Raw genomic sequence first — 22,506 nt, 5'->3', positions numbered from 1 at the left:
TTGCCAGTGAAGCCATTGGAAGGTCGAAATGAATATTTGTACTATATTTTTAACCACATAGCAATTTCTAACTTTTAAAAAATCGGCATAATCTCGATCGAAAATGAATATGAATTTGTATCCATATTTTAATCAACGAGTCACACTTTCAGGTTCAGTTTTACAAAACAGACACATACAATACAATATAAATGAATAACAAGATACATGTGTCAGAATGATATATATTAAAATTAATAAATTCCAGAAAATTTCCCACGTTGCTTTATTTATCCCAACCGAAAGATTCCCTCCTGATGGTGGCAGTAAATTGACGTCATGGCTTTTAAGCTAAAATCGAGACCGCCGAAGAAGAAAAGGCGGAAGTTGTCAATTCTGTTCAGTAGAGGAGGTTGCGCGATTCTATAATTTGCATAACAGTTATTCCGTTTCATACGAACATCGTCGATGGCGTTTGATAATTAAAAACTATCAAGTCTTTCCGTAGGTATAATTTCATCTCCGTCAACGCTTGTCAACTTCGCTTTAGCTTCGTAACCGAAGACTGCGGAAGTGGTTTCGATTGTTTAACAACACAACAGCGGTGCTCTCGTAAAAATGTGTAAAGTCCAAATGCTGAGGGCTTTGGTGGCCAGGCGACTAACCGAAGCCGCCGACGAAATATTTGGACTCTTTGAAAGGACGATAACGGAGTACGAGGAGGAACTGTGTCGCTCCAAAGAGGAAAACGAGCGGCAGCGACAGCTACTGGACGCGTTTCTCCGGCCCAGTGTGCAACAACACATCGTAGGTTTGTATTGTACCTTTCATTTTCGTCTCACAATGTGTTTTCACATGCTAAAAGCACGACTTAAATACCCTCCATAATGTTTCTTAATACTGATGCTGAAAGCATGACAAATCATTATTAAAAAGTACGTTCGAATGTATTTACCAGTTTTAAAAAAATCTGTAAATATCTATCTTCACATAATACTTTTTTTGTCTGTTCATGGTGTCCTGCAGACGTACAGCAGCCAACAAACATGAAAAAAGAGTTAACCCCTGAGGAGCACGAGTGGCACGGCAGTGACGAAGAGCAGAAAACACCGGAGCCCTGCCACATTAAAGTGGAAGAACTCTGGACCAACCCGGAAGGAGAAATTGGGAACGGGGGAGGTGATGATGTCAGGTCGCTGCACTTTCATCACAGCAAGCCAGCAGAAACCTCGTTGGATGAGAATCTTCACAGTAACACAGACTCCCAAGGTCACATCAAGAAGTTTCAGTGCGGCGATTGCGGCAAGACTTACGCTTCCAGGGCGAGCTTGAAAAGGCATACGATGAGTCACACGGGCGTGAGACCGCACAGGTGCTCGATATGCGCTAAGAATTTCATGCAGCGCTCCGATTTAGTCGTGCATTTGCGGAGTCACAGCGGAGTGAAACCTTTCGCCTGCACGCTTTGCTGTTGGAAGTTTGCCAAAAAGAGCAGTCTGATGTTGCACATGAGGCGACACACGGGGGAGAAGCCTCACCGTTGCCCGGTGTGCGGCAAGCGATTCAGACACCGCTCCAGTCTGGTGGAACATTCACACATCCACATCCAGGGGAACGTTTACTCCTGCTCTGTGTGCGGCGCCGGATTCTCGGGGAAACGCGGCTTGGTGGCGCACAGGAAAATACACAACGGAGAACCGACGCTTTCTTGCTCCCTTTGCCAAAAGAAAGTATCGAGCGCACGTTACTTGGCGTTACACATGAGGATACACACCGGGGAGGAAATAAACCTGGAAGATTCTCAGCAGTTTGATGACGAACAAACTTCAGTGAGGACAACGTAGCCTCGGGAGTACTTTTGATTCAACTCCTCAAACTCTGACGTCGATGTGATATCTGTGTATCATGTTCTTACACTACTCCGAAATTTGATGATGAACTTAAAATAACCTTCATCGCTGAAAGAATGACGTTTAGGTTGGAGTGCATTTTAGGTTGCTTCTGAAATTGTAACTGAAGTCATCGCCGAAAGTTGGCCTGCCTGATTCAAATTGGTATTTTTCTGCCTTTTTGTTAACACTATTAAATCTATTTATTACTAACAGTGGAACCTTCAAAGGGTGTTCAAATGTTTTCTAATCCGTTGCCTGTTTAGTTAATAAAAGTTTTGCGTTGGAGACAATTTCAGCTTGGGGGAAAAAAATGTTTGTCTGGAGAATGATAATCTGTGTTTGCAGTACGCCACGGTGCAAAATAAGCACCCTTGAGCAATATTTCCTGTCAATGTGGCCTGAGATATGATTGTACCGATAACACCGCCCTTCCTGAGTACTCCGATTATTTTTTTTAGCATTTCAAGCAAATCTCAAGTGTAAAGTTGTGCCTTCTTGACCGATGTCATTTATTGACTCTTGCAAGACCACAATGAACCTTGTGGGATTCTTCTGCTCGTGTTTGCCGGTTGCGTTCGCAGCGTTATCTTTCCTTTGGATGCCCGACTGCGCCCAATCGGTGAGAACGCGAGCGCTTGGACTTGATTCTTTCTCCACCTGATCTTCAGTGTTGTTTGTGTCCTCAACCACCTTTTCTTCTTTTACAGGGGCTCGATAGCTGCGCGATTAATTGTGAGTGCTTAAATTTGTCTACAACCAGCTGTCAGCAACGTAAACATGGCGCTCATGTTTTCAAATGTCAGATAACTGCACGGACGAATACAAGGTTGTGGCCCGACAGCGTGCCCCCACCGCACCTGAGTGGGGTCTGGACTACGTGGGAATTGGTGTTGACCACCGCGTGACCGTTCCCATCATGAATGTAACCTGGATGCTAAAATCAGACGGTGAGTAAATTAGATCCAGTTGCTCCTGACAGCTTTAAAAGAAAAAAAAAAAAATCAAATTCATCTTCTCTCCTCTCCAGCAAGTTTACAAACACTCCAAGGCTCGCAGTTGCATATTATTGAGAAGCAAACCAATCAAAGTGTGTGCGTGCAGTTTACTTACAGTGTCAAGCAGCAGCTCGATCCCAATTTTCGCAAGGTAAGGAGCTTCGTGTTTAAAGTTGAGCGGCGGCAAATTGGTAACATTGTTTTCCTGCTTAGTGGACCTTTTCATTGTCCGGGCTGGCGGTGGAGCCAGGCCGAACGTATACGTTGTTAGCTTTTAATTTGCCAAAACCGGACGTTGGAGATTACGCCATCACAAAGCAAGTGACAATCCCAGGTGAGGTTTGAAAATTAACAGCAACACTTCTGGCTTGAAATCAGAAGTGAAATAGTTTGTCCATTTTTGGTTTGGTTGAGTTTAGTTTAAAAAGGGACTTGGTTAAATAAAAATGAATACAAGTTTCCCTCTTTTTGCAAAGTATTTAGATGCATCTGATTTTCAAGAGCTGGTCTATGTGATTGCATCCAATCATGAATTTCTATTTATTTGACTTTGCTGTCATGATCAGGATGTGATGACAAAAGAATCCAAAACTCCCAGATGTGTTTGGAAAACGGTGAGTTCTTTGTTATATTTAAAATACAGAGCCCAGGGATTGTCGGCTTTATCTATTTTTTTCTCAAATCTTCATATTCAAGGTAGCCTTTGGGATGCTCAAGTCGCGACTGCTTTGTCAGTGGAAAAACATCAAAAATTGTCACTTTTTGTGGGCTTTGAGGTGGATGAGCATTCGGACATATACCAAGTCTCCATTCAGAGCGACGGCATCCATTTCTCAAAGAATGTCTCCAAGGTACTCGAAGATGACACGAGGATTGCATCGTATAGATCCGATAAGATTATATTAATATCTTATTTAATCTCACAAACAGGAGAACAGAACATCTTTCAATGTCACCTTTGCCTTGGATGTGTCAAAGCTCTTGACATGTCAACTGCTGATAACGGTAAATTGTGTTTTTATTTTTTATTTTTTTATCCTTCCCAGAAAAAAAAAACGTGTATCAAAGCTTAATGTTTAATTATTTTCTTCCAAGATTAAGCCATTTTTCACAAGATGCAAAAATGACGGCTGCCGTCCACAGCAGATAAAAATCAATTGCTGTTCATGTAAGTACTGCTTTTGCAGTTCCATTACATTTTGTGACAATTTGACCCATTTCTTTTGTATGTGTAGATTTTCCACCACGGACTACAATGATAAAGGGCTCAGTGGGGCTGGTCTTTGCTGGTGTTTGTTTTGTGTATCTGCTCCGGGCCGCATCTTACAAAGGTATTTGAACAAAATTGTGGACCCCGCCATCTTGAAAAAATGCAACTGGCAAAAGTATACATTTCCTCCTTTCCCTCAGATCACGTCAGTGCGTCGTCATTGGCTGTCAAGCAACAACCGCAATATTTCCAAGTGGAAGAAAGAAAAAGGGTCTTCATCCTCTACTCCCTTGACCACCCACTATACAAAAATATCATTCTCAAATTTTGCGCCTTCCTAACAGCCAAATGCGGCACTGAGGTGATACTGGATCTACTGGATTCCACCCGACTGGGAACACTGGGCCGTCTCCAGTGGCTGGACTGGCAGAGAGAACGAATCGAAGGCTCTTCGGATAAGATCCTCCTCCTGTGCTCACAAGGGGTGCGAGCCAAATGGAGAGCCATGTGTGGAGAGAAACGGGTTCTACTAAAGGAGGACCTACGCTCGCCCGTGGGCGACATGCTCACTCCGGCTCTCGGCCTCATCGTCCCACATCTGGTGCGCCATGCTTCCTTCGAGAAGTACATGGTGGCTTACTTTGAAGATGTTTGTTCCCCGGAAGACGTCCCCCCGCCGTTCAACGTCACAGTCCGATACAAGCTCATGAAGCAGTTCGAGGAGCTCTTCTTCAGAATCCTGGACACCGAAAAGCACGGGCCGGGGCGAGTTTGTCACATCGAAGGACTCGCGGAGGGGGGGTATCACCGTTGCCCCTCAGGTCGGGCCTTGCAGGAGGCATTAGAGGCTTTCAGGGAGTACCAGCTGGAGCACCCGAGGTGGTTTGATGAGGAACGAGTGGAGGACTTGGAAGTTGAGGAGCAAGTCCTATAATGCAGGGTTATCTTTTTCTCTTTTTTTTAAGTGCACAACTAAAACAAACACACCAAATTCTCCTCTGTTGAGTTGAATTAACATTAGGATAATGAGGTTGTCCTTGGAAATGTTTCCTCTCTATAAAGCCTCCCTGCATAGGCGGAGCTAGGATATTTCTTTTCTTGGGGGGGGCAAAGGATATTTCAGGGGGTCCGCAATTTATCTTTTTTTATTTTTTTTAACAAATTAAAAAAAAAAAGAAAAAAATGCTGATGAAGAAACATTATGTTCCCTGGAAATGTGAAATAAATCCTGGAAAATTAGAAAATAACTAATTATTTTGCATATAGTGCAATTATTGTACTTTGAAGCTCTTTTTTTGTCTTGACGTAAATGATGTGTTGTAACCCAAAAGACTTCTGGAGGACTCATTAACCAGCAGTTTTCTGTTATTGATGCTATGTGGCCGTGTAAACACTGTCTGGGATTAAAGTTCAGCCTCCTGGGCAAAGTTTCAAGCATTTCATTTTTTTTTGGGAAGCAGCGGAGGTCAGTACAACGTTCTTGTGCGAATTACTCTTAGCTTATTGTCACTAAGTTCTCTTTATTCTGTCAAGGTGTGTCCACACAAAATGCTGAAGCGAGTCTCCACATTGATAATTAGAAGAGGACTTTCAACATTTCAAAATGGTAAGAATTCTGTTCTTTCTTGTCCTGATTTTGTCAAAATGGACTCATTACATCCCACCACTGATCCAGTAATACACGATGACTCTTTTTAGACAGCGTCTTCCAACTTCATCCATCAGTATCGCAGGCGCTGGCAGAAAAGCGTCCAGTGGTGGCGCTAGAGAGCACTATCATCACTCACGGCATGCCCTATCCTCACAATCTCAGGTATTTGATAAGAATGACAATGCGCTGTGTTGCAAGTTTCTGTGTGTTATAATTACGCTGAGTAAGCGGATCAACGCAGCACAGCCAGAGAGGTGGAGGCCATCGTCAGGGACCAAGATGCCACCCCCGCCACTGTCGGGGTGATTGAGGGCAAGGTTCACGTCGGTTTGTCGATGGAAGAGATGGACTTCCTGGCCCACTGTGCGGGATCCGTCAAGGTGTCTCGACGTGACTTGCCGTATGTGGTTAGCCAAGTAAGAATGCAACACTCAAATAATAAATATAAAGCTTGATGTCTCGTATGCAATAGATGCCAAATGTACCTGTTTTTATACATTTCAGAGGCGGCCATTTTGCTACTTGTTGTCGATTGAAAATGACATCACAGTATCCAGGTTTCCACCAATCACAGCTCAGTTTCAGATAACTGGTGAGCCGTGATTGGTTGTGACCCGAGACCTGCCAACTGTGATGTCATTTTCAGTTGACAACAAGTGGCAAAATGGCCGCCCCAGAGATACTTAAAAGTAGACGGATTTTGCCTGTTTAATTCTTAATCTACAAACTAAACATTCATCAAAACAGTGTTTTGACTAGTTGGGCTGCATAGAACATATTAGTATAAAGAACATTTTATATTCCGTGACTTCCCACCACTGACCAGATGTGATGATGATGATGATGTATCATCATCTTCAGGGGCTCACTGGAGGGACCACTGTGTCGGCCACCATGATAGCTGCACAGCGAGCTGGCATCCCTGTATTTGTCACCGGAGGCATTGGAGGAGTGCACAGAGATGGAGAGAACAGTAAGATGGACACGATTTTATTTGGGAGTACTGGAGTGTCCGTGCGTCCTTAATTAAAAAATCCATCCATCCACTTTTTTAATAGTGCTTATTTTCCATTAGGTGAACTTTGGTTCTGAGCTAATTAATCTGTTGGATGTTTTCTATTTTTTTTTATCATCATCATGTTTGCACATTAATAAGTTTGGTGTTTGTGTAGGTTTGGACATCAGTGCTGATCTAACAGAACTAGGCAGGACTCCCATTGCTGTGGTGTCTGCTGGGGTCAAATCTATTCTAGACATCGGACGCACTTTGGAGTTCTTGGTAAAAGCTTTGAGGAGACATATGGTAGCTCGTGTATTGCTGTGATTCATAATTAATTGTTAGTGTAGTTCCTCGAAAAGTCAAAAGTTGCCTCCCCCCCCCAGAAAATAAAAAAGGTAAATGCCAGTTTGTATTTTCCTTTATCAGGAGACACAGGGTGTTTGCGTCGCCACCTACGGAACCTCAAAAGATTTCCCAGCCTTCTTCTCTCGGCTAAGTGGATTCACCTCCCCGTACCAAGTCTCCGACCCTGACAAGGCTGCACAACTCATTGGTGAATCAACACTTTTCAATATTCAGCTCAACGACCATATGATGTCAGAAAATGTCTTAACGGTCCCAAATTTGTCATTAGAGAGCGCTTTGTCGCTGGGTGTCCACAGTGGTGTGTTGATAGCCGTGCCCATCCCTCAAGAACACTCGGCAACGGGCCAACGGATAGACCGAGCAATCCAGACAGCCGTGGCAGAGGCAAGGTGACAAATTTAAATTCATGAATGGAATGTACAAATTATGTTATGCCTTACATACTTTTCATTTTTCATGCACACATTTCCGGAATAAAAATATGATAAACAGAAAATATAACAATATTCACAGTCGCAGGCATACACTGATTATCCTCTGCGAAGAATGTTGCTGTGGTGTTTGTATGTCTGTATTATACTGTCCCCAGGTGGCCAAAGCACGCACAACAGAATTGACAATTTTACTGCGTAATAACTTTGTTGTCATAAACATACATACGATATTGTAGAATGCTGTTTTTAATAAGAAAATGAGCGTACATGGAAAAATAACATTATTTAAAGGCTAATGCTCTCTATTTTTCTCCTCGCTCAGTTCTCAAGGGATTGCAGGAAAAGATGTGACGCCGTACATTCTCCAAAGGGTCAACGAGCTGACGTTAGGAAAGTCCCTTCAATCCAGTATCCTTCTCATGATTGGTGTCTAAGAAAAAAAAACAGTCATCAATTCGGAAGGTTACTGCTCCTTCATTTTTTTTTGTTTAGATATTGCTCTTATTCATAACAACGCTAAAGTTGGCAGCCAGATAGCCTGCGCGCTGTCAAAACGGATGAAGAAAGGAAAGTCAAGTGGTGCATTACATCATCCCGCTAAACAATCTCAATCCAGTATTGTGAGTGTCATCTGATTCAGGTGTTTCCTTCTAAGGAGATTTTTTTTTTTTTTTTACATGCCTGTTTATTTCCAAAAGTAATACTTTGGTTGGCATTTAAAATAAATCAAATTTCCCTCTGAAGTTTTCAGGCTTAGCAACAATTGTCATTCTATTTTACCACAGGTTGTCATCGGCGGGATAAATGTGGATTTTATTGCAAAAGGAAAAACCAAAACACTTCAAGTAAGTTTATCATCTATATCACACATACAGCAGCGTTTCCAACTTTTATTGAGCCATTGGCAAACCAAAAGTGTAATAAAAACTTGATACACGTATATAACCTTATGTCAAACCTCTGACATGATGTCATTTTAGGTCACTTCATCTTGATGAACAAAGCTAACAGTCATTTTGTTGTTATCACTTTGAGTTTGGACAGACCAACCCAGGAAGCGTTTGTCAGTCGTACGGGGGCGTCGGCCGAAACATCGCCGGTTGGTTTGCCTCATTTTGCTCTGATGATGTGGAATCCGATTGACCTCATTTTTGTAGTCTTACTTGTCTTTTTTAAGATTGCTTGAGTCGTCTGGGCCATCGGCCGACATTCATCTCAGCCACTGGATCGGATTCTCACGCCGATGCTGTCTTCAATTACTGCAAACATATGGTAGCTTTTGCACAATTGCAAAATGTACCCAAATTGTAAAACGTTGCACTTGCATGGATGCCTGCCTATGACAAAACAAAATGTTTATTTAAGTTTGTGATCCATAAATAATTTTGGCCTGCATCAGGACACCAGCGGCGTGATGAGGTTGGAAGGTCAAAGCACAGCAACTTACTGTGCCGTGATCACTGAAAATGGAGAACTCAGTCTCGGATTGGGCGACATGGACGTTCATCAGCAGATAACGGAACAATATGTAAGCGCTTCTGATTGTACTCTGTAGTGATTTTGGAGGATTAGTTCAGAGGTCCTGTGTTTGAATCTCAAAAACTGACTAATAAATAAAACAAATTGAGTATTGTCATCCGTCTTCTTCTGGTCTCCCTATAGGTGTCACAGTTTGAAACGCAGCTTTTGTCATCTACTCTGGTGTGTCTCGATGGAAACATCCCAGCCTCCACCATCAAATATGTTTGCTCCGTCGCCAAACGACACAACATCAATGGTGCGCTTGATCTTAAAAAAAGCGCCAAAAATGGAATTTACAGCTTTTATTGACTCTGATGCGTAACCTCAACGTGCAGTTTGGTATGAGCCGACGGATTCTGAAAAAGCTTGTAAGCCCTTCCTATCTGACGCCTGGAAGTCGCTGTCCTACACATCACCCAACTTGCCGGAGTTGTGCAGCATGAACAAAACACTTGGCCTCCAAACGCCTGAGGGTAAACACTTGAAGGAATATAGTTTGTCTTTTGGATTAATGTGCAAGCCAGGATGTGCTTCGGTGTCCATCAGTGCTCCCAAACTCCCTGGAGCAGGTGCTGAGTCTGGCCGTGGCCCTCTCACGCCCCCTTCTGGAGCATCTCCACTGCCTGGTGGTCACCCTGGGGAAGAACGGAGTGTTGTTATGCGGGGAGCACCACGCGGGCTCCGTCAACTTGAAGCCAAGGAAAGAGGCAAAGGCAAGAATTTTACCGATTCAACCAACAAAATGCAAACACAAAAGATGACACAACAATGTCTGGATGGATAGAAGATCATACAAAATATCTTATTGTGACCATCTGTATTTACAGACGAGGACGCTGTGCGCTGTCCACTACCCAGCCCTGAGTGTAGCAGCACATGAGACAATGAATGTCTCAGGAGCAGGAGATAGGTAGAAAGTTAAACATTTCTGATGTTTAAAAAAAAAAGAAAAAAAGTTTAACACAAAAGACAAGTCATCGTGGTCTTGTGGGCAGTCTTGCAGGCGCCTTGATGGCCGGGATCCTCCAGGGTCGTGACACGGACACTTGTGTTCGGATGGGTCTTCTGGCCGCGCGCCTGTCACTCGCATCGCCACATCCTATCGCTCCCGTGCTGACTACGCACTCTATAGAGCCCGACCGCATCGAAAAGCACAGCTGGCCCACACCGAGATTCATGTGGATTGACTGACTGCATTTGGAGTTGGCACAAAATACTTTTGAATACTTTCAGTTTGCGTGTACATTCCAAAAACCATGCATGTTGGGTTCATTAACGCTTGCCCGAAAATTTGCTGGGATGGGCTTCAACACACACTCAAAATCGACACTTGAGGACCAATGTGGACTTGTTCACTTACGGGTGCACTCACTTTTGTTGCAAGAGGTTGAATGGCTTATAAAGGACAGTAAATTTACAGTTTTACAAGCTATGCACCGTGGTTTCATTTCTTTAGTGCTGTCCCATGAAAGGATATAAAACAATAAAAATATTTAAAAATCTATGACAGGTGTATTCAGTTTTGTGAGATACTTTTATGTAGTACATAGGAATAATAATATTGGGTGAGCAAAATTATGGGCTATAATAATACCAAACATTTCAAAAAATATTTTATTAAATGTTGATGAATGATTTGATCACAATTACAGCTTTTTGCAGCATTGCAAATGAGAATCTGTTCTCAATTGCCTCAACTTGATTTTAAAAAACTGTTAAAATCAATAAAATGCTCGAAAAATCTACAAAAACTGTTTTGTATGACTTAACTAAGATTCTTTGCAAGTGTACACAGATGCGACGGGCCCTTGGGCAAGGCTGCGTGAAGTATACCAAAAACTTCATCCCCCGAAATGCACCGCTGTCATTGCGCAGACTCCGTGACGTCGGCTACTACTCCACTCCCTCCTTCCTATTTTAATGCTAGCTAAGATGGTGGTTTGAGCGTAAATTGTCTCCTCAATACTAAGAAAAGACAGGGGCAAAAAACACCTTTATAGCTTTTAATTAAACGGAACAACACATCTACGGTTGTCCCAAGTGACCGCTTCGAGATATTTTGACATTACACACACATTGGCTCGCAGTCCCCGCCCAATTCGGTGTGACTCTCTTGGAGTGGAATCCTAAGCTAAATACGGACAGGGTAAGTAACGCTAACGTAAGCCAACTTGCTAAGGCGAGCTAACTCGCCTTCACCCTCCCTCCCAATCGCCAAAAGGCTCCATTTGTTAAGTCGCCGAGCCGTTGCTGATCCTCGAGTCCGTTCGAAACCCGCCGGTGTGTCCCCGAGCCAGTAAGAGCGCTGTCAGACGTTTTATCCGCGGTCAAGTTGCGCCCAGTTCACCGTTAGCATTCGTAGGCCGCGTCCGTAAGCCTCCGCCGTACGTCTCCGATGTTAGCATCCCGAGGCTAGCCGATGCTAGGTGGTTATCGACAAGCGAGCTGTCAATATGTAAGGGGGGGAAAACGTCACGTCGTGTCACTGTCAACCGTTTTATAAAGTAGTTAATATCAGTGTCGTGTTGAAACTCTGCTTGCACATGCACATTTTGAATGTTAACAATCTCCGCCGCCCACCCTACGGACGCCTTTTCCCCCCTCTGTCTCCCTGCCTTCTTATATAAAAGCAGCTTCCCTTTATGCGAATGGCGGCTAATGTTAGCTTCTCCTCGGTGCTGCTCAAATAACATCTGTCAAGAAGGTACCACTCGGAAGATGGGACACACTTTGCTCGTACTGTCCGCCGGCCAAACAATGGCTTGAGAACTGCATTGCCGTCAGCGCGGACTGCATTTGAAATGCTGCTGTTTATTTTCCTCCCCTTCGTAATGCTTTATTTGGGCTCCACAAATCTTGATCGGTCTCCCAAGTTCTGGCAGCCCGTGTTGTCACATACTAAGTAGAGCATGACTGCTAACAACACGTTATTTATACACAATCACTGCCGATGTGTACGAGGCGTTAGGTATCGCTGGAGCAAACCGAGATAAGCACGACTTTAGCACATCAATAGTCATGTTATGTGCTAGACTTGAGCTTGGGACCCGGTTGGATTGTATTTGGGGCGTTTCGGTCAAATTTTGAGTTGCTTAACCGGGTCTTCGTTTAATGCTGCAGGGCTCGGCTTGTATTTCTGAGGTTCCAGGCTCAAAACTCTGCTCTCAATCTCTGCTCTGGTTTTCTTGTGGGACGTTAACACCTTTTTTTGTGTCATCAAAAAACATGCATATTAGGTTCTCGAAGGCTCCGAATTGAAAGTGTAGTTTGTTTATGGCTATGATGACGCTGTGTTTACACTTCTAACGAGAATCTGATACGTGTCACATATGGGCAAAAAAAATCTGAATCGATCTCCAGTGTGAGCGTAGCCTATTTGCACAATTGGCTGCCTGGTGTATGTACCCCGCCTCTCATGAATGGATGGATTTGGTTTGAGGTGGTTCTCACATTTGTGAAATTAGAAGTTCATATCCCTGCTCCAGCTCACCTAATGTTCGCAAGCACGGTAGAAAACGGATGACTTGACAAGATTTCCCAAACGATTGGTAGTTTTGATGTTTTGTGCTTACGTGACCTTGTGTGACCCTTTGCAGATGTCCGCCACTGCTTTTACGCCTGACGTCCCCTTTTTCACAGCTTTCCAGTGTCCTGCATTCCCCCTTTTCGCAAAGCGCCCGGTGGCTTTGCAGCTCAAGCTTGTGAATGTCAAAACACTCAGGCGACACCTGCAGTGGAACAGATAGCTATTGCGTTTAAAAGCAAGCACGTAGGGGGACACGTTAGCGTCGAGGATCCGAATTGTGCCTCGCTACAAAACAGTATGGCTCGATTTAGAAAGTTTTTGCACTTTCTTTCCTCCTCGCAGCTCTGCGCTCCCTGACCGCTTCAACGCTCAGCACCACCGCGCGCCGTAGGATGTCCCATAGCCCCGAAATGAAGGACGACCCCATGGAGTGCCCCCTGTGCATGGAGCCGCTGGAGATCGACGACGTCAACTTCTTCCCCTGCACCTGCGGCTACCAGATCTGCCGCTTCTGCTGGCACCGTATCCGCACAGACGAGAACGGCCTTTGCCCGGCCTGCAGAAAAGTGAGGAAGACTCACTTAATAAACCAGGAATTGACTCAATTGAAGTTCCTTAAAATTTCAATATTTAAATATATTTTGTATTATCCTGACTTCACAGGCCAGATTTCATGCAAGCATATGAAAAAATATGACTTAGTTCCTGCAACTCAATATGCAAACAAATAGAACACAGGGGACTGACATCAGTCGTGTCGAGGTTACCAAGGTTAAGTTGCGTCGAGCGTACCTAATGTTTTTGTATGAGATTGTTGTAAGTGTTTTATTTAGGGCCTAGGCCTTTTATGTAAAGATTTACTGGAATAGTGACTTTACTACTGCATTAGTGGCAGACTACGCCACAGCCCGTCGCGACTTGAGCGTAAATTCAGCCAAAGCTGTTTTCTTGACGTTTGCTGTCTTTTCCGCAGCCATACCCAGAGGACCCCGCCGTGTACAAGCCTCTGTCACAGGAGGAGATCCAGAGGATAAAGAACGAAAAGAAGCAGAAACAGAACGAGAAGAAGCAGAAGGTGACGGAGAACCGCAAGCACTTGGCCAGCGTTCGAGTTGTTCAGAGAAACCTGGTCTTCGTGGTGGGACTCTCACAGCGCCTCGCCGACCCCGAGGTGAGCGCGGCGAACCGTGAGATGTGCTGACGTGAAATTAGCGTTAAAAATAATTATTGTATATGGAATGGGCTCACGAGTGTTTTGGTTGCGCCTACAGGTCCTAAAACGACCAGAATATTTTGGTAGGTTTGGGAAGATCCATAAAGTGGTTATCAACAATAGTACATCATATGCAGGCTCACAGGTGAGTTCATAGACATTATAGCATTTTGTCTTCTTTTTTCCCCCCCCCAAGACTGCTTTCATAGACTTGTATTCTGTTGCTTTGAATAATTTTGTACAGGTTTTGGGGAGTATCACGTTTTGGTCACATTCAATCAAACTTTAGTTCTTCTGTGGTTCAAATAAAGTCTTCTGTTATTTGCTGCAGTAAGATCGCTTAATTTGCTATGACTCGTTTTGGTTCTCTTGGATTGTTATGCCGAACCAAAATGAGCACATTTGCAAGACATTTTGAGGGACTTGCATTTCTCTTTGGAATCGCAACACTACAGCAAAAACTCAATGGTTGCAGCAGCTGTCTGTCTGATTTGTCTCCTCTTCATCCTTCTGATGGTCCAGGGTCCGAGCGCCAGCGCGTATGTCACCTACGTCCGCCCCGAGGACGCTCTTAGGGCCATACAGTGCGTCAACAACGTGGTGGTGGATGGTAGAACACTCAAGGTAAGCGCCCCGGAAAGGACAGCAATCGTGTTTAAGTTGCTCTTATTTAAATTTTCACTTTCCTCCGGCAGGCTTCTTTAGGCACGACAAAGTACTGCAGTTACTTCCTTAAAAGTATGCAGTGTCCTAAACCCGATTGTATGTATCTACATGAGCTAGGAGATGAAGCAGCTAGCTTCACTAAAGACGAAATGCAGGTAATGCAATTGGTGATGGTGTGTCGTCACCCCGCTTTAGTTATTGATTTGCATTGACGCTTTATTATTTTTATTTTTTTTAATTTCCTCTTTTCAGGCCGGGAAACATCAAGAATATGAGCAAAAACTCCTCCAAGACTTGTATAAACTAAACCCTAGCTTTCTACAACCTCCAGCATGTGGTACAGAAAAATCAAAGAGTAAATCGGGCTTAACGCAAAGGTCAGCCTTTTCTTTCATCTTTCTGCCGTCTGCTTTTGTTGTGATGCCTCACTTTTTTTTTTATTCTTGTCTTCTGACAGACAAAACAGTAGCAACGGTAAAGATGGGTGGCCCACGTTGTCAGGGCATAGCAAACTAGCCAATGGCCTTTCAGAGGACCGCAAGTCCCCTCCGCTGCTAGACTATCTGGACCAAGAGGGTCTCGCCTCAGACGGTCTGGATACAGACCTGGGTCCTGGCCAATGCACTGCCATGTCGCCCTTCTCCTCAAACTGTGACAGCAACAGGTAGGACGGGGCGACACCCTAGCTCCACGTATCACGAAAGGCTTTACATTTTTGTCGTGCTATTAATGCACTAAATCATGCGCCTGCAGTCCCAGTGACAAGGCTTCCGAGTCAATCGCTATGGTGAACGGAGATATTCTACAACAGGTAGAACCGCTTCAGAGAATTCTTTTTTTCCCCCCAATTGAACGAGTTGGACAAGAAAACCAGCGCGATGTCTCTCTCTCTCTCTCCCCCCTTCCAGATAGCCACAAGCGACTCCCCCTCTCCTCCTCCGGGTTTAAGCAAGCCTAGCCTGGTGGTGCCCATCAGCGTGTCGGATCTGACGGCCCGCTCGCCCTTCGAGGGCGCGGCGGCCGAGTCACAGTCGCTCTTCTCGGACAACAGCAATTTCAGACACCCCAACCCCCTCCCCAGTGGTCTGCCCCCATTTCCTAGCAACCCCCGAACTTCTGACTGGCCCATGACTCCGGAACCGCACAGCCTCTTTACGTCAGGTAACGCAAGATTTTTTTTCCTTCTCCTTTTTGTGGTCGTTGTTGGCTGGCACACACTTAAGTCAGCTGGAGGATCTGCGCAGCCCAATAAAGATGCTCCTCGCTGGTTTGTGTAGTTGGCAAATATCATTGGGACAGGATGAATTGCGTCGACCGCTATCACGCTTAGCGGTAGCTGAATTAATGTTGTCGTCCTTGAGCGCACACCCCATTGACATTTTTAGGACCAAATTGAAATCAAAGTGAAGTCACACGGTCTCTTTGGGGTCTCAAGTCTGTCATTGTGCTAATAAATTGACCACGCAAATGACTGACAGTTAACTGAGAACAAATATGATGCACCTATTAACGGCAGATACAATTTGCCGTGTGTGTCTCTCCATGTGCCGGTGATTGTGAAATACGTGAGGTGCTTGGCATTCTTCAAACGCTTGAATGCTAATGTTGTGTTCTCAGGGTCTGAAAAGTGCTCGAGTGTTGGATAAAGGCCGATGAAGTGCTTGGAATTATAACAGTTTCTTTCACAAGCCGTAGCTATCTGGCTGAATAGTTTGCTTGTTCACTTGAGGCGGAGAAAGGGACATAACTTGCATGTGTGTGTGTGCTGGAATTTCATCTCTCTCTCCATTTTGGTCTACATTTGTTTTTTGTTTATGTGATAATTGAGTATACAAAAACATACCTCTTTGTAGTCAGGCCAGCCAAAGCCATATCTAATCGAAAAATTGCTTTGCCGCAAACTCTGTGGCCAAATGTCAGCCGTAGTACACGACAGGGGAATCAATTAGTTCACACAGATCTTAGCTTTGCCGAAAGAAAAAGTGCTTTGCCGCTTCAGTCGTTCCTCCAGTAACATCCATGTTTGCTCTCTTGGCAGACACGATACCAGTGTCGTCGTCCACGGACTGGCAGGCGGCCTTCGGCTTCGGCTCGTCCAGCAAACAGCAGGACGACGACCTGGGCTTCGACCCGTTCGACGTCACCCGCAAAGCGCTGGCCGACCTGATCGAGAAGGAGCTGTCGGTGCAGGACCGGAGCCCCGCCTCCCCGGGCCCTTTCGTCCAGGGGAACAATCACGGGCCCGGCCTGCTGCCCCCGAACGGCAACGCCGGCCACTCTCACCACTTCCCCGGCGGCATGCCCCGCATCCCCCAGATCCACCACAGAGCCATCTACAGTTCCTGCAGTTTCCCCGGCACTCATAGCAGCCAGACTAGTCAACAGCAACAGCAGCAAGGCAGACCCCCCTGGATGGGCATCCCCTCACGGAATAACCTCACACACTTGAACCACTCAGCCAGTGCTGCCTCACACAGTAGTTTCTTGGACCTGAATCTGCCTCCTCAGCATAGCACAGGTCTGGGAGGGATCCCCATCTCAGGTACGTCGCCCAAAATGCATTAGCGGCCCACTGTCCGCTTTTTAAGCTAAAATGAACAGTTGACACGGCCGTTGCCTTTAGATGTTTGGATGCGACACTCCTGACCACTACTCATGCCACTAATGCCCCACTCCCTTTTTCTTCATCCATCTCGTTAGCGTGTGCAACCATTTTGCCACTTGCTGTCTGAGGACTAGAAATGACATCACAGTTGCTCAGGTAACAACCAATCATGGCTCAGATGTTTGCGTGTGGTTTGCCCTCTTGCAGAAAACAGCGGCTCTATAGAAGGCCTAAATGTGAAAGAGTGGCAAGATGGCCTCCGAGCTCTCCTGCCCAACATCAACATCAACTTCGGAGGCCTTCCCAACTCGTCGTCCTCTTCGTCCTCGTCGTCCTCAAACAGTGTTAACCACATCGGCGGTCCGGCGGGCATTTCGCACAGCCTGAGCTGGGACAGCACCGCCAGTTGGATGGACCCCGCTATCATCACAGGTTGGTCGGACACAGCTAAGCACACCAAAGGGCTGGCGAGCCAGTTCAGTAGGTGGGCGCCTCGGTTCTGATGCCTACTTTGTACTCTTATTTTGTGCAGGCATCCCGGCCTCGGCGGGGACCAGTTTAGACTGTCTCCAGGACGACAACCCCCCACACTGGCTCAAGTCCCTGCAGGCGCTCACGGAGATGGACGGTCCGGCCGGCTCAATGGCGGCGCCCACCCCCCAGCCCCTCCACGGCGCCATCCTAGATGGCCACCTCCCCCTCCACCACAGAGCCGCCGCTGCCGGCTGGGCCCCCTACCTGCCCCCCGCCACAGCAAGCCCCGCCAGCCATTTCCACTCCCCCCCGCCAGGCTTCCAGACGGCCTTCAGACCCCCGGGACAGCCCGCCACAGAGTTGCTACAGAGTGCCGCTGCGGACCGCCACTGAATACAAGACTACACCCATTTATCCCAGTCATGATGTACCCCCGCCCCCTCAAAAGCGAAACACATCAATCTGCAGAGTATGAAAAATGATTAACAAAGTAACAACTATGCTTTCTTTTGGTCCACTTTTTTCTCTCTTTTTTTGATTGTGGCACACGAATGATCCATCATAACCTCCATCTGCTACCATCACCACTTCTTAGACCTAGATGGGGGAGAGGGGGACTCCAACATAGCACTGAGCACCCTAAAACTGACAAAAGATTCAATTAAGCTTAAGTGAGGGTCTTCTTTTTAAACGTAACTAACCTAAAGTGTGAACCATTGTTGGACAGACGGCGCCGTCAATTTTTATTCGGAGCAAAGCAAGCTGTGAATCAAGGATGAGAGTTGTCGCCTGGCTTTATTGCTTGGCGAGGGGCGACGCGGGATAGGCTTCGGGGAATTACAGGGCGCAGGCTATGCACGGGGCTCCCCGTAAGGTGGAGGGAGACACCAAAAGGACCCCCGGCTCCAGAGGCCTGGATTCGCTCTGCCGGGGACATTTTTGCTGAACCTCTGTATCAGAGGGTAGAGCAGTGCCCGATTGCAGGGGAGGGTCGTGTAAGTGAGGGGGGGGAGTCCGCCCCCGCGGGAAATGGTGGCACATATCCTGAGCACGAGGGTTAGACTCCTTACTCACAGTGCCACCGTGTGGTACCTACAGTAGCCTAGCCCTAACATGGACGGCCACCAAGTAAATAGAAGGAAAACTCGATGGGAGAAGAGGAGGATTTAAGTACTAACTAGGGAGGCTAGGTTGGGAGCGATCGGCCCCTCGCCCCACCTTGTCCACCCGCGAGGGCTTAATTTAGGCCTTAATGGAGCGGAGAGAGAACAGGGTTCGGGTGCATGGAGGAGGTGAGCTCTCATGTCTATGATTGCAATATTAGAGAGCCCCAGACATGACATGTAAGGGATGAATGACACTTGAAACATGCACAAAATCATTTGTGGCCACGAAATAAAATACACGTCTTTAATCAATAATTGGGGATAACATACGCACCAACTACTAATTTGGGACTCCAAAATAAACATTGTGTACACAAAGTACTCATTTGTGACAGCGAAGTAGAAATTTGTGTTGGTGAAATACTGTGCAACGAAATGCTAATGATTTTTGTCCACAATGCTAATTAGATACCACGGGCATGAAACACTAATTTGTGGCTACAAAGCCCTAATTAATGACAAAATATTGATTTGAATGTCCAGCTAAGCAAATGGAGCGCTCCTTGGCTGCAAGTCGTGTCACTGTAAATCTCCCAGCCCAGCATACCACCAAAAAGATATCTCAAATAGTGGATACTTAAATTTTATGTATCTTCTGCCATCTAGCGGATGGTCATTTAATAGTTCTGCGTTTCATGACACTTTGTGCGTCTGTTCTTTATCAATCTTGTGACCACAGTTGAGTTATTTCCCTACCTGTCATGTCTGGGGGTACGTTATTGTGTGCAACTTGAGCGTGTGTCACAAAGAAAAGGTGCTGCAATACAAAGTACTGTAGTGGTGAATCTCAGCCTTTTTTCTCCCCATCATCTTGACTTTATCCCCTGCCACCTTTCGCCTTTCTTCTTTTCAAGTCTTAATTTGTGACCCTCGTTTGCTCTCCTCCTCCCCTTTTCGCTGTCCCCCGTTTAACAGTATTGACTCACAATGATCAAAATGGGAGAAGCTGCCACAGTCATGAATAGGGTTTTAACACAATGCCTTGAGGAGGAAAGAAAAAAACAGAAAAATTGAGGCGCTTAAAAGGAAGTTAAACTGTCCTCTGCAGGTCTGGAAGATGAACCTTAAATAAAACAGAAAACTCAAAACCTGGTGTTTGTCTGCTGTGGTCATTTACAGAGGCCCATTGAGCTGTGTTTAATGTTGCCCACCAGAGGGCGACATAACACTCAGCCAAGTCTGCTTATGTCGTGTGTTTCTTAATCTAGCCTGCAGAGGGCGACTCCATTGGCTTTTTATAGGTTATCTTAAAAGAAATAACACATTCTCGTGTTCTATTTCTACTTTAATTAATGTAATTATAAATATCTTATATAGTACATTAAAATGTTGAATGTATGTGGATTAAAATGTATATATTCTTTCATGGTGGTCGTATACGAAATATTTTTGGACTTTTTATTTACAAAATTAATTGAACAATGAAGAATCAAAACACTACCACATAAAAAAAAAGACAAGTACGACTCGCATACACTAACCCGATAGCGGGGTCGTCATCGTTTCAAACTGGAGGAGGAATAAAACAATAAATAAAATGAATAAATACATTTTAGTGGGGAAAAAACTTTTAAGAACAGTGTCCGGGTTATATGAGCGAGTTTCGATTTTGCTGACAATGACGTTCACGTATGGTCTTTACAGGTGCGCACGTCCATCACCTGGTGGCAGTCACTGCAGTGCACGGCGCAGCACCAGTGGAATTTGCACTCGCACTTGGCGCTGCGGCTCACCCGCGCCGTGTCGTAACCTCGCCCGCAGCACATGACCGAGCAGCTGTCTGCGCCCCGAGACGTCACGTTGCACCGCCGCCCGCCCGTGCCCAAGGACCCTGCGAGGGAGACGTGCGTCACGGTCAGTGTTGAAACGCCCACGGCAATTTAGCGTCACCGATTGCGCTTTTAGGATAACCTGCGTCGTGGTCGGGCACACAGAAGTCCGGGGATTCGTCCGAGTAGACCAGCTGGTTCTTCCCAGGCGCCGTGCGTCTTCCCCACGCACCCAGCGTCGTCAAAGCCGCTCCGTACTGGTTGACGGCCACGTGGACGGCGCGCTCATATTTGCGCCTGAGTTCGTCTCCGGTGCGGCGGAAGTCGGCCATGGCCAGCCAGCAGGTGCGCGCGCTGCATGAGCCGCTCACGCCGTGGCACTTACATTCCAGGCTCAGGAGACGCTTCACTGCCTGATGGGCGTGTAAAAAACACAAGTCACATGTCACGCTGCTATGTCGTGTCATATAAAATATTTGTTGACCACTCATCCACTTGTAAAATTCCCTTTTTTTCGCGTTACTCTTCCAAAGGTGACACCTGAGTGACGTCATGTATAGAGGATAAAGGGGCGGGACGTGACGTCACCTTGCGCCCGGCCCTGTTGTTGTGGAGGTTGATGAGGGCACGTGCATCGGGCTCCTTTCTCTCCTTGGCGTCCACAAAAGCGTGTCCGAAGCGGGCGGCGTGCTCCACGTGGTCACTGCAGCCGCCCCAGTCGAAGACACCGACCCGGTCCCTCCAAGAACCCGTCTTACGCGGGTCGCAGGAGCAAGAGTCCAGCTCGCCGCGGCTGCACGCTCGCGCCAGCGTGTGCACCACGCCCGCCGACGAGATGGCGTATATGAAAGCCACCTCGCGGCTGCCTGAGGGGGAGCGGGCGCCATCAGCGTCCGGACCCGTGACGATAACAACCCGTCCCGGACTCACCGCGCAGCAGCAAGCGTCCAAACAGACTGTGGTCCCGCGCCACCGTGTTGCAGTTCCAGCGGTGATTGCGAAACTGGTGCTGGCACTCGGAGATCCAGTCCTGCACCCCGGCGCCGATGGCTTGCATCACTCGGGGATGCTGGCGACACAGCTGCCGCTGCTCGCTCACCAGCCCCGGGATGTTGTCGCACATCACGCGAGAGCCCAGAGTGCTCATGTACCTGTTTGGAAGGTAACCAGGCAGCAGGTACACTTCACCACACAAGTGAACATTCAAATGATAAATAAATAATCAAATGTAAGTTTCATTAACAGGAAGACAAAGTACACTATCGTTTCCATGTATTGTCCACTTTGCCAAAGCAGAGTAAAAAAAAAAAAGCAGCACACTAATGATGATAATCATAATCACTTACATCTACAAAGCACTTTTCCAGGTTCTAGAATTCGCTCGAACAAGTGATTATATTCTGGAATTGGCTTCATGTCCACGTGAGGAATTAATAATCGAGAGGCTATAGTCGACAGACGTGTACGATTATTGCAAGAGGTGTTGAAATGTTTGCCGTGAAGGGAAAAAGCACCAAGAGACCGGTTGAGACTTGTAAAGATGCCGTAAAGGCTTTCAATAGACAGCAGCAAGAACATTTGATAACTTTAGTGGAATGACTAAAAAATTATGAGGGCAAAGTACAGCAAAAGGTCAAATGCAACAATGTGAACCTGCAGCCAAGAAAACTTCATGACAAGCAATTCATGCAAAGGCATCCAATAAAAAAAAAAAATGCTACAAACTTTCAGAGCAGCGCGATGATGCAAACTCACCACCAAGACGCGTCGACACTCAGCACACACACGGTCGCGCACACGCACCAACATAGTCCACACGCCGAGGCGTTCATGTCGGCCGCGCAGGATCACTTTTGTTGCATGTCCGCCGAGAGCACGAGTGGCAAATGAGGCGGCGGCGCAACGGGGCGGGAAGCACCAACGAGTCTTCACGTCGTTCTGCTTGGGTGGCCGAGGCGCGCGCAAAGTTGCCGCGACGCTGGAATGTTCCAATCACATTAATTTCCTGACTCGCTTTATAAATAATTTATGGAGGAGCT

The 22,506-nt window shown here is 46.3% G+C and overlaps 4 protein-coding genes across 9 annotated transcripts; 3 read left to right on the top strand and 1 right to left on the bottom strand.

Annotated features, from left to right (window-relative positions):
- Window positions 1-119: 119 nt before the first annotated feature.
- On the top strand, window positions 120-5,210 carry LOC119123825 (interleukin-17 receptor A). 2 transcript variants are annotated; one of them, XM_037253151.1, is made up of 12 exons: window positions 120-786; window positions 1,006-2,490; window positions 2,579-2,603; window positions 2,675-2,818; window positions 2,899-3,017; window positions 3,080-3,200; window positions 3,433-3,480; window positions 3,563-3,717; window positions 3,797-3,871; window positions 3,962-4,034; window positions 4,102-4,197; window positions 4,277-5,210. In XM_037253151.1, the coding sequence occupies exons 2-12, from the start codon at window positions 2,374-2,376 to the stop codon at window positions 5,008-5,010; spliced, it is 1,707 nt and encodes a 568-aa protein (XP_037109046.1). In that variant the 5' UTR covers window positions 120-786; window positions 1,006-2,373; the 3' UTR covers window positions 5,011-5,210. The 2 variants fall into 2 exon arrangements, with proteins under 2 accessions (XP_037109046.1, XP_037109045.1); XM_037253150.1 differs by having other exon boundaries at window positions 189-790.
- An 85-nt stretch (window positions 5,211-5,295) lies between these two features.
- zgc:136858 (uncharacterized protein LOC678543 homolog) lies at window positions 5,296-10,552 on the top strand. Its single transcript, XM_037253147.1, has 19 exons — window positions 5,296-5,541; window positions 5,610-5,682; window positions 5,775-5,889; window positions 5,969-6,143; window positions 6,589-6,700; window positions 6,900-7,006; window positions 7,154-7,280; window positions 7,362-7,482; window positions 7,850-7,935; window positions 8,020-8,147; window positions 8,313-8,372; window positions 8,563-8,626; window positions 8,705-8,799; window positions 8,927-9,055; window positions 9,190-9,304; window positions 9,384-9,521; window positions 9,595-9,761; window positions 9,876-9,958; window positions 10,044-10,552. Exons 2-19 carry the CDS (start codon window positions 5,625-5,627, stop codon window positions 10,237-10,239), a joined length of 2,076 nt encoding a protein of 691 aa, XP_037109042.1. The 5' UTR covers window positions 5,296-5,541; window positions 5,610-5,624; the 3' UTR covers window positions 10,240-10,552.
- Window positions 10,553-10,938: 386 nt separating this feature from the next.
- cnot4a (CCR4-NOT transcription complex, subunit 4a) lies at window positions 10,939-19,789 on the top strand. Of its 4 annotated transcripts, none has more exons than XM_037254581.1 (13): window positions 10,939-11,194; window positions 12,917-13,140; window positions 13,548-13,745; window positions 13,846-13,932; window positions 14,310-14,411; window positions 14,483-14,608; window positions 14,706-14,830; window positions 14,911-15,117; window positions 15,207-15,264; window positions 15,362-15,614; window positions 16,492-16,995; window positions 17,266-17,490; window positions 17,591-19,789. In XM_037254581.1, exons 2-13 carry the CDS (start codon window positions 12,967-12,969, stop codon window positions 17,923-17,925), a joined length of 2,394 nt encoding a protein of 797 aa, XP_037110476.1. In that variant the 5' UTR covers window positions 10,939-11,194; window positions 12,917-12,966; the 3' UTR covers window positions 17,926-19,789. The 4 variants fall into 4 exon arrangements, with proteins under 4 accessions (XP_037110476.1, XP_037110473.1, XP_037110474.1 ...); XM_037254578.1 differs by having other exon boundaries at window positions 14,304-14,411; XM_037254579.1 differs by having other exon boundaries at window positions 10,949-11,209; window positions 14,304-14,411.
- Window positions 19,790-20,084: 295 nt separating this feature from the next.
- Window positions 20,085-22,504, bottom strand: wnt2 (wingless-type MMTV integration site family member 2). Of its 2 annotated transcripts, none has more exons than XM_037254582.1 (5): window positions 22,223-22,504; window positions 21,398-21,618; window positions 21,056-21,333; window positions 20,610-20,880; window positions 20,085-20,529 (listed from the first exon to the last, which is right to left on the bottom strand). In XM_037254582.1, the coding sequence occupies exons 1-5, from the start codon at window positions 22,297-22,299 to the stop codon at window positions 20,324-20,326; spliced, it is 1,053 nt and encodes a 350-aa protein (XP_037110477.1). In that variant the 5' UTR covers window positions 22,300-22,504; the 3' UTR covers window positions 20,085-20,323. The 2 variants fall into 2 exon arrangements, with proteins under 2 accessions (XP_037110477.1, XP_037110478.1); XM_037254583.1 differs by having other exon boundaries at window positions 21,814-22,317.
- Window positions 22,505-22,506: the final 2 nt, after the last annotated feature.

Source organism: Syngnathus acus, chromosome 6 (genome assembly GCF_901709675.1).
Source record: "Syngnathus acus chromosome 6, fSynAcu1.2, whole genome shotgun sequence".
NCBI lineage: Eukaryota > Metazoa > Chordata > Actinopteri > Syngnathiformes > Syngnathidae > Syngnathus > Syngnathus acus.
Note: the sequence above shows the minus strand (reverse complement) of the source record. Positions and strands in the feature narration are given on the sequence as shown.

Bases quoted from the DNA above. Each gene is read 5' to 3' on its own strand.
- LOC119123825 (XM_037253151.1), top strand. From the start codon at position 2,374: ATGTCATTTATTGACTCTTGCAAGACCACAATGAACCTTGTGGGATTC. The intron at 3,718-3,796 runs GTACTCGAAGAT...TCTCACAAACAG, and splicing joins TCTCAAAGAATGTCTCCAAG to GAGAACAGAACATCTTTCAA. The intron at 4,035-4,101 runs GTAAGTACTGCT...TTGTATGTGTAG, and splicing joins AAAAATCAATTGCTGTTCAT to ATTTTCCACCACGGACTACA.
- zgc:136858 (XM_037253147.1), top strand. From the start codon at position 5,625: ATGCTGAAGCGAGTCTCCACATTGATAATTAGAAGAGGACTTTCAACA. The intron at 8,627-8,704 runs GTTGGTTTGCCT...GTCTTTTTTAAG, and splicing joins CGTCGGCCGAAACATCGCCG to ATTGCTTGAGTCGTCTGGGC. The intron at 8,800-8,926 runs GTAGCTTTTGCA...GGCCTGCATCAG, and splicing joins TCAATTACTGCAAACATATG to GACACCAGCGGCGTGATGAG.
- cnot4a (XM_037254578.1), top strand. From the start codon at position 12,967: ATGTCCCATAGCCCCGAAATGAAGGACGACCCCATGGAGTGCCCCCTG. The intron at 14,831-14,910 runs GTCAGCCTTTTC...GTCTTCTGACAG, and splicing joins AAATCGGGCTTAACGCAAAG to ACAAAACAGTAGCAACGGTA. The intron at 15,265-15,361 runs GTAGAACCGCTT...CCCCCCTTCCAG, and splicing joins ACGGAGATATTCTACAACAG to ATAGCCACAAGCGACTCCCC.
- wnt2 (XM_037254582.1), bottom strand. From the start codon at position 22,299: ATGAACGCCTCGGCGTGTGGACTATGTTGGTGCGTGTGCGCGACCGTG. The intron at 20,881-21,055 runs GTGACGTCACGT...CACGCCCATCAG, and splicing joins ACAACAGGGCCGGGCGCAAG to GCAGTGAAGCGTCTCCTGAG. The intron at 20,530-20,609 runs GTTATCCTAAAA...TCTCCCTCGCAG, and splicing joins TGTGCCCGACCACGACGCAG to GGTCCTTGGGCACGGGCGGG.